The sequence below is a fragment of the Helianthus annuus genome, chromosome 7 (genome assembly GCF_002127325.2).
Source record: "Helianthus annuus cultivar XRQ/B chromosome 7, HanXRQr2.0-SUNRISE, whole genome shotgun sequence".
Lineage (NCBI taxonomy): Eukaryota > Viridiplantae > Streptophyta > Magnoliopsida > Asterales > Asteraceae > Helianthus > Helianthus annuus.
This window is the reverse complement of record NC_035439.2, coordinates 128235038-128244815: the sequence shown is the minus strand read 5'-3', so window position 1 is coordinate 128244815 and position 9778 is coordinate 128235038. Positions and strand designations below refer to the sequence as shown.

At 36.5% G+C, this 9778-nt stretch overlaps 1 protein-coding gene across 1 annotated transcript; it reads right to left on the bottom strand.

The window, feature by feature from the left end:
• Positions 1-1916: 1916 nt before the first annotated feature.
• Positions 1917-8796, bottom strand: LOC110868525 (transmembrane protein 209). Its single transcript, XM_022117714.2, has 7 exons — positions 8475-8796; positions 7475-7530; positions 6500-7374; positions 5313-5508; positions 4389-4574; positions 2829-3193; positions 1917-2285 (listed from the first exon to the last, which is right to left on the bottom strand). Exons 1-7 carry the CDS (start codon positions 8651-8653, stop codon positions 2145-2147), a joined length of 1998 nt encoding a protein of 665 aa, XP_021973406.1. The 5' UTR covers positions 8654-8796; the 3' UTR covers positions 1917-2144.
• Between the last annotated feature and the right edge of the window lie 982 nt (positions 8797-9778).

The following is a 9778-nucleotide window of genomic DNA, read 5'->3' as shown; positions in this document are numbered from 1 at the left end:
TAAAAACAAGACATAGGTCTTAGTCAAGCTTCCGCCAGACGTGAAAACCGTCTTTCTACATGGTGACCTAGATGAATACATGTATATGGCACAATCTAAGGGATTTAAGGTTGTTGGGAAAGATATTGGGTCTACAAATTGAAGATGAGTTTATATGGTCTTAAAGAGGCACCCAAGTTGTACATGAAGTTTGATAACTTCATGGAGAGATCAAGGTAACAAGAGATGTCAGATGGACCATTGTTGCTATCTAGAGAAATTCAGCAGCTCTTATATCATATTGTTACTTTGTGTTGATGATATGTTGATTGTAGGTTCTGATATGAAAGAAATAAGCAGGTTAAAAAAACAATGTTCAAAGAATTTGAGATGGAGGATTTGGGTCTAGTCAGACATTTTACTCGGGATGAGTATAACCAGAAGCAAGAAAGATGGTTCTTTGACCATATCCCAGAGGAAGTACATCAGGAAAGTGTTAGAGAGATTTGGTATAAACAGTGAGAAGACCAAGGCTAGAAATACACCTATATGAAGTCTCCTAAAGCTTACTAAAGATCAGTGTCCCAGAACAGAGAAGAAAAAGTTGATATGACTAGAGTTCCCTATGCATCTGTTATAGGAAGTCTAATGTATGTTATGGTGTGCACGAGACCTGACATAGCACACGTAGTTGCTTTATGTCAAATCCGAGAAGAGAACACTGAGAAGCAATAAAATTAAATGGGTGCTTCATTAGTTGAAGGGTACATCAAAGATGGGGTTGTGTTTTAAAGGAAAAGATGTGGTTTATAAAGGTTATACAGATGCTGATTTGGATGTTTGTAAAGAGACATTTAAAAGCACTACAGGATATATCTTTATAGTGAGAAGAACAATAGTGAGTTGGATGTCCAAACTTCAGAAAAGTGTGGCTTTATCTGGTTAAAAGTTCTTCTAGAAGAGTTAGGAAAGAAGCAAGTTGACTACTCGATGTACTCTGACAATGAAGGTGTAGTAAAGCTTGCAAAGAATCTCGTTTATCATGGGGAAACAAAGCACATAGGGATGAGATATCAATTTGTCAAAGGATTGACCAGTGAAGGATCAATCAGCTCCGGTAGATATGTTTACCAAGGTTGTGGTGATGGATAAGCTACATAGCTTCAGCTAGCCATGAGAAAGCAAGCCATGAGAAAGCAGGGTAACTAGGGGAGCTTAAAGCTAAAAAAGATGTACAGAAGTACAAAAAAGATATGCAGCTCGAGGTCCGAAGACACCAAATGGAAATTGTGAGTTGTTGCCTTCAGCCCACTTGAGCTAGCCAAGAATTAGGAAAGAAATAAGAGGAGACCGGACGGCCCTAACCTTAATGGGCCCAATTTGCTTAGTATCTTGTATTGTAAGTTTAGCAAAGGGTTTAAACCCTATTTAGCTAGTCTATGAATATATCTCTGGTACTTTTAACTCTTTTATCACTCAATAAAATATAAATCCTAGTTGTCCCCGTAGACTGGACGTAGGCTACACGCTGAGCGAACCATGTAAATCTCATGTCTACTTTATTGATTTTGTTTATTGTTCATGTGTACTTAATACCTAACATTAATGTATAAAAAATGGGGATAATGTCCTTCATTTAACGCTAAAAATGGATGGGGTTAACGAAGTAGATGAAAATGACAAAATATTGAAACCAAATGCGATAAAAACAAACTTTTTGGATGAAAGTGGCATGGATAAACCACATGAATGATAACGGCAGTTTATCCTTAAGTAAAAAACAATGTGACAAGAAGAATTTTTTACTTATTGGACCGGATTAACTGTCGAACTATGCCATATTTTTATATTGCAATCAATTCAATGCTTCTGTCGAGCCAACGCATAAATCCCCGTTGCCCAAATATAGCCTTTTAAAATGTTGATATAACTTTTCCTAACATACAAAATGGTTACTAGAAATATAAGGAAAACGTCGATCATCACATACACGATCAAATTGGTCTTTTCCTAGTTAGCCACTAGACAGTTGGTTAGCACTTTCTCAATTCAAAACAGTCGCTAAAACCATTAGCCGTTACAAATGTCAAGTCGCTAGAAATGTTAACAATAGATGATCTCGTCTCATCTTCATTAACGCCTGATTCAAGAAGATATGAAAAACATCACTCACTGTTTTCTTCTTGAAGAATCGGAAGAATCCCCAACGCAGAAGATCCCAGATGCATTCCTCTAACAATGCCACCATAATCTGTCTTTATCTTATGGCATAAAAGCAACACTGAGTCCCAAAGTGCTGTTCTTCCCTGCAAATAATATAAAACAAAATTTTATTAAAATGTGAAAAAAAAAGATTAATAAAACAAGAGTGAAATGTAATTTACGTCCCTGAGGTTTGCCCCAGTTTTGCGACTTCCGTCGAAAGGTTTGTTTTTCCGCATCTAGGTCCAAAAGGTTTGAAATCTTGCCGTTCTCATCCGGCTCGTTAACTCCATTCGTTTTTATCCATCAGAGGTATTTTCGTCTTTTTTGTTAACTTAAAGGGCAATTCAGTGTTTTTCACTTTATGTAAAAAAAACATTTAACATAATGTGAAAAAGACCAAATTGCCGTTTAAGTTAACAAAAAAGGTGGAAATAACCCTGACTTAACAGACAAAAATGGATGGCGTTATCGAGCCAGATGAAAATGGCAAGATTTCAAACCTTTTGGATCCAAATGCGGAAAAAACAAACCTTTGGACGAAAGTCGCAAAACTGGCCAAACTTCAGGGATTGAAAATGGCATTTTGCTCAAAATACAATGAAAATATGTAGAAAAGGGGGTTGCTTGTTAAAACTATCACGTACCTCAAAAGAAAACTGCGGCTTCTTATCCCAGTACAACGCGAAAACCGGAGGGCTTTGTTTGCCAACTGCAAGCAAACAAGCTCCGGGATGAAGCACAGACGGGACACCAGAAATCACAGCCAAATACTTCTCGGGAAACCGTTCTTTTGGTGGAAGTAAACCTAAAAATAAAGGGTTTTTGCTCGACTGTACACTAGCGTGATAAGTAGGATCCACGTGTAACATCCACTTTGGGTGTTCCAAAAAAGCACAAAATAGATACAGCAGCAGATGTGAATCTGTAGGAACTTCGGTCCATTTCTTACTAGAGTTATTTTTGTTTGTAATGTATTCGTAGTTCTTAACACATGTTCCGGCAGCAAGCTCTGCAGAACATTGACACATGAGTGTTCTCAGTTTAGTATTCATGCATTCAAAATTAATATTTAAATGATCGATTGGATTATTATTATTACTACTACTATTACTACTATTAGTACTATTAGGGAGGTAGGGGCGCCCATCACTCATCACTCACAACATCCAATCAATTTCCGCCATGTTATCGAGCATTTTTCCATCACTAGTGATGGATTTTAGTGGAAATGCCCATCACTCACCACACAAACATCTACCATTGAAAAACAACTCACCACACAAACATCACAACGCGTTTTGGCCATCACGCTTATTCGCCACCACGCGTGATCCACACCGGTGACGGCGGTGTTCCACACTTACAACGCGTGAAGAAATGGGGACAACGGGGAGCCCTGTCCCCCCTTAGTACTATTATTACTATTACTATTAGTAGTATTATTATTATTTTTATTATTTTGAACTAGTATTTGACTTGGCGGGGCGTTGTGACGGCGTCGAAACTTAAATTAACTCGAACTTATACCGACAAATATTTGACACGACTTGTTTTCAAACAAAATTTACGTCAAAACGCAAACCAACTGAAAACGCACATTAAAATAAGCACAAAAACGTATTATATTTGACCTGACTCATTGCCGAGAAAATTTACGTCAAAACGTAAAACCAACTTGGATTTACAACGAAGCATACTTAGAAATAAGCACGTAAGAAAATAGTGTTTTTTATGTTAAAAGATGGTACCACACGTTGCAGCGGAGTCGAAAGGTAAAATAACTCGAATTTATACCGCTTAGTGAAAACGAATTATATTTGACCCAACTCGTTTCCGAACAAAACATAGACCAACCAAAAACGTACACAAAAATAAGCACGAATATGTATTATATTTGACCCACGTACATAAAAAATAAACACGTAAAACTCAAGGGGGTCAAAAAGACATTTTACAAAGTTTTTAAAAACGAAGGGGGTGTAAGTGGCAATTCTAAAAGTTCAAGGGTGGAATACATAAAAAGAAAAAAACCATAAGCTGGATGGCATTATTGTAAATTTGACAAAGAAAAATAATTAAAATATAGAGGTTGTGTCTTGGTAACTATTCCTAAAATACCCTCTTTCGTTATATATATATATATATATATATGTATATATATATATATGTATAGGAAAAAAGAACAATTAAGAAAAGTGGACTACCTCGGATTCTTTGTACGGTATAATCTGCGCGTATATGACTCTGGGGTAGCAAGCCTTTAGCCCATTCCCCTTTCATCAAAGCTAGAAGCTTTTGGTGTTCGGTAATGACATCTATACACTCCTGTATGATAGGGATTGACAGGTTCTGAGCTGGCGTCTGTTGGGGCCCACCTAGCAAAGACCTTGCTACAAAAAATCAAGTTTTATAAAACACCTTGTAAAAGAGATGGGATATATGACAATCCTATAATAAGAAGGGCAATTTCATATATGCCCCTGCAAACTTGCAAAATATCATTCATACCCATGCAAAGTATAGATATCATATATACCCTTACAAAAGAGTTGAAATATCATATATTCCCAATTCATTAAAAACAATTTAATGAATGACAGTTTTATCCTTATTTTTCTAAATCTTTGAAATCTCATATATGGCCTTTAACTTCAAATATTATATTTACTCATTTCTAGCACAATTTATTTAGCTTAAATATGATATATGGAGTATACTATTGTTTATGGGTAAAATTAAAAAAAAAAATATATATATATATATATATGGGTAAAAATAAATTTAAGCTAAAAATGTGTTAGACAAAAATACAAAATTAAAAGATGAGCATATATAAAAAGTTGAAGTTAAAAAAAAAAGGGTAAAATCATCGTCTATTAGATTGTTTTTAATAAATTGGGTATATTTGATATTTTAACTACTTTGTAAAGGTATATATGATATTTTTAGTTTTGGTTGGGTATGTATGAAATTTTTCAACTTTGTAAGGGTATATATGAAATTTAATCCTAAAAAGTATCCCTCTATGTTGTAATTGATCGAAATAGCTGATGTGAACAATAAGAAACATATTTTAAACTTAAAAGTCAAAAAATAATTAATATAAAAAAGAGGACAAAGATACTTACACATGGAAGCATCAAGAGTTTGCACAAGAGTAGTTCGTAACTGAAGAAGAAGCCCTTCTTCATCAAGTGTATATGCAGGCTGCCAATCATTAGTTCTCTCACTAGAGGCGACAGTTGCATCAGCGCCAGCTGTCAAATCGGTTCCTACTTTGCTGATTGTAACCGATATACCAAGTTTAGAAGCAGCCTCCATAACCTACGCAATAAAACATGAAAAGTGCTTATTAAACAGTGCCACTAGATAATAACCAAAGTTCAATTAATCAATCGCAATTTACGTATAATGTCCTTTCATCTTAGTTAGGCCTCTAAACGAATCGAACGTTCATGAACTGTTGGCATAGTTGTTAATAGCGAATAGCGACAAGGGACCTATATGCTACATAGCGAATAGCGACAAATAGCGACCGCTATTTTATAAATAGCGAATTAGCGATACACTATAAAAAAGATTTTTGAAAAACTTTATATGTATATTATATCAAAATATCTTGGTATATATGCTACTTTACATGTATATTTAACAAAAACCTATAAATCCAGCTATTTTATAGCTATATCTAATTGCTATTTACATCAAAAAAAAAAAACCTACTTGTCGCCATTCACGCTATTGGTCGCTATGACCCAGATAGCGACACTTGGTCGCCTCGCTACATAACGCGCTATAGCGGTCGCTATAGCCGCTATTGACAAGTACGACTGTTGGTGAACTTGTTCGGCGGGAAGTTCGTTTATTTTCGTTTCAATTTGAATACATAACTAGTTATATTTATATAAATACTAAACATAAAAGGAACTTTCTAACTACTTATATAAATATAACTAATTGGTAATTGAGCGTTTTAGTAATAAGAATAGGTTTCCGATGGAATTTATCGTAATTAATCACTAATTTATATAAAAATTACTTTATGTTCGTTTATGTTTTGTCAATTATGTTCATTTGTGTTCATTTATGTTTGTTCAGTTATGTTCATTTGTGTTGTTGTTAGTTATGCTCGTTTAAGTTTTTTGTTTATGTTCGTTTACCATCTGAACTGTTCATTTAAGTGTTAAATGAGCGAACATAAACGAACACAAACATGCTTTTTTTTCTTAATAAACGAACATAAACAAAAAAAAGTGTTTGATTATATGTTTGCGTTCGTGTTCATTCGGTTCATTTACAGGCCTAATCTTAGTACCTTTATGTGGCTAGTTTCAATTTTGGAAAGAAGAGGATTCAGCACAACCGAAGAAAACCACTGCCTGATACGGTCCCGCCACTGCTCAATTTGCGGATAGACACCTAGACGATTAAACGCATCAATCGACTCTTCCATCGACATCGGTGGAGGTAAATCACCTTCCCCTTTCTTTGGCGGGGTGCTAAACTTCTGAGAACCGGGGGACATACGAACAGGCCTTAACGGTGTACTTCTCGTAGTACCGGAAGTATTCGTACTCGGGCTAGATATACCAAACCCACTTATCGTAGGAGGTGGGGTCGCCATTTTACCAGCAGACGTTGAGAACTTTTCTTCGAAGTCCGCTAAGAATGTTTCGAGTTGTTGTTCGGTTGATATATCTCGTGTACCCGAACCGCGTTTGCTTGACCAAGGAGTTGAAACAATGTGGTCCGGTCCACCCGGGCCTGGTGGTGTTTTTATATTCGGTGATTGTGACGGAACAAGGTACACTGACGGAGAGACCGGTGGTTTTGATGGAGTGCTGAACAAATGCTTCTTACTTCCGCTATTTGTCGTCAACTTCTCACTATTTAAACGGGTCATATGACCCGCGGGCCCGGAACTGGTAAATGGTTGGTGAAGGGGGACGAGTGTATTTGACGGTGATGCTGTAGTTTTGGCTTTGGGTGGCTCCTTTGATTCAGTCTGTTGAGCCTTTGGTTTTTTACCAAGCAGCTCTAGTTGTCGGTTGGTTAAATTTATTTGGTCATTAGAGGTAGATGCGGGTGTAGCGGCTTTTGATTTCCATAAAGCGATGGCTTTGAGAAGTGCAAATAAGGATCCGATTAAAACCAGAGCCATGACAGCCTGCGCCAGTTTCAAAAAGATATCTGTGGACGAACATAAGAAGTTAAAGGGATGTTAACTAAAAGTTTAACGAGAAATTAATAGTTTAAAAACATATGATCCATCATTAATGATATTACTCACAAGCGATATCCTGAGTAACATATCTGAGTTTGGAGCTGCCAATGATATCGCCTTCCCTATAATATTATACAATATAAGAATATATTAACACTCGATGCAAGAAACTTATGTAAAAACTACATAGAAAAGGTATCAATCTTGGTTATCAGGTGGTATGGTTTTAGATCTCAGGGCTACCAAACTTTCCATTATAATGTCCTTTCATTAGATAACAACTTAAAACTACTATGCTGATAACATTGCATGAATCATAGTTGTCAAAGGCGCAACCGCGCAAGATGCACGCAATGCGCGCCTTGGGCTTATGCGCAAGGTGCTTAAAAAGCACGGGCCCGAGATAAAACAGGACGCATAGCCTAAACATACATTTTTTGGGTTTCAGACATGTTTTAGGCTGGCTTAGGGCTAGTTTAGGCTGGTTCCAGGCCATTTTTCGATATTTCAGGCCAGTTTGCCCAAAATTTGCAGATTTTTCTCCATATTTTTCAAAATTTGGCCAAAATCTCATCAGAATCCAACAGAAATCTGGCTGGAATCTCGAGCAAAGGTCACCTGACCTTCGCACCTGGATGACAGCAAGGCGTTTTCCCTGCATGTCGCCTCGCTTGAAACCCTAGGTGCACTCCCGAACTACTTTTGACCACGTAGCCATGAATAGTAACGTTATGACCCCAATACACCTTTAATTTCCTTGCGCCTGAGGCTATGGAGCTACTTAGTCGAGTCCAACAGGTCACACATAGTAACGCTATAACCGCAAGATCTATAAATACAGTTTCTAAAAGACTTAGTTTCACTATTCAAAAACAACTAGCAACACCTCTTGTTACACGTTTGCTTCGTTCACTTTCAGAATCAGAACATTTCAGACAATCAATATAAACTACAATTCATCAATCAAATAAAAACCACTAGCTATTTCATACATCAACAAACATAAAACTAATTGATACAGTTATATACAGTGCGTGAAACCGATAGCAACGAGAGTGTGCAGTACCTGAAAACGAAGGAGATGAGAGAGAAAGCAGAAGCGGATGAGAGTGAGAGAATGAAGAGGAACGTAGACTTTGACGGACGGAGGCTGTTTTTGGTTAGGGCAGCGGCGAGAGCTGGATTCTGGTACACGGCGAACTTTGTCGCCGGATTAGATGAGTCCTTTCTTCCTCCTGCCTCCATTGGTGGAACGATTTCTGTTGATTTGTGATTTGGTGAGTTAGGGTTTAGGGTTTGTTTGTTCTATTGTTCCGCCATTGATGAAGCTTTTTGAGTTCTTATAACTGAGTGAGGGGGTTCTGGTATTTTAAAATTTTAACATGTTTGAAGTTTCAAACAAATAGAACACATTATATTATATTTTTTTTTTAACTAGAATTGAGACCCGCCGCAATGCGGCGGGGATTCTTTAGTTATAGCTAAGTCGACCTAGGACCCGCACGTTACGTGAAACTTGTCAAATGGGAGAAAAATAAACGATGTAAAAACGTTCACCCATACACGCACGTTGCGTCATGTAAACTCGCAAAATTTAGAACGAAACGTAAAAACGTTAAACCAAAGACGCACGTCGATGCGTTAAGTCACAAAATTAGAACCAAGCATAAAGCGGAAAATTTGCGAAAAATGAAAACTATAAAGGATCAAAGTTGAAAGTAAAAAAAGTTGTGAGGATAGATTGCAAAAGATAAAAGTTTCGGGTTAAAAGTAAAAAAAAAAAAACAAATAGTTTTGGGTTAAAAGTAATTAATGAAATACTTTTGGGTGAAAAGTAAACAAAAATCAAAATTTTTTTTTTTGGAAAACCCCGAAAGCCAAGGTTACGACAACCATATGCATAATCATTTTTTCTTTGGAAAACCACAAAGCATACCCCGTGTTGCGGCGGAGCGTAAAACAGTGTCAAATAGTATTAATGTCACACAACCGTCATCGACCACCAACCACTGAGTCGACCTAGAATCTGCGTGCTGTGACGAACCTGTCAAACATGAAAAAATAGAGGTAAAAACGTTGAACCAAACATGCACGTTGCGCCGTGTTAACTTGCAAAATTTGAAACAAAACATAAAAGGTTGAACCACACTCGTACGTTACGTCGTATTAACTCGAAAAATTTAGAACTATATGTAACGAAACGTAAAAACGTTAAACCAAAGATGAAAAGTATAATTGACAAAAGTTATGAAGTTAAATTGCAAATAATGAAAAAGTTTTGAGTTAAAGTTAAAAAAACAAATTTTGTAGGGTTAAAATTGCAAAAGGTAAAACCTTTAGGTTAAAATTAAAAAATCAAGTTTTTTTTTT

Bases quoted from the DNA above. Each gene is read 5' to 3' on its own strand.
- LOC110868525 (XM_022117714.2), bottom strand. From the start codon at position 8,653: ATGGAGGCAGGAGGAAGAAAGGACTCATCTAATCCGGCGACAAAGTTC. The intron at 7,375-7,474 runs GTGAGTAATATC...GTTCGTCCACAG, and splicing joins TGTTACTCAGGATATCGCTT to ATATCTTTTTGAAACTGGCG. The intron at 5,509-6,499 runs GTACTAAGATTA...TTTATTGCGTAG, and splicing joins TTGAAACTAGCCACATAAAG to GTTATGGAGGCTGCTTCTAA.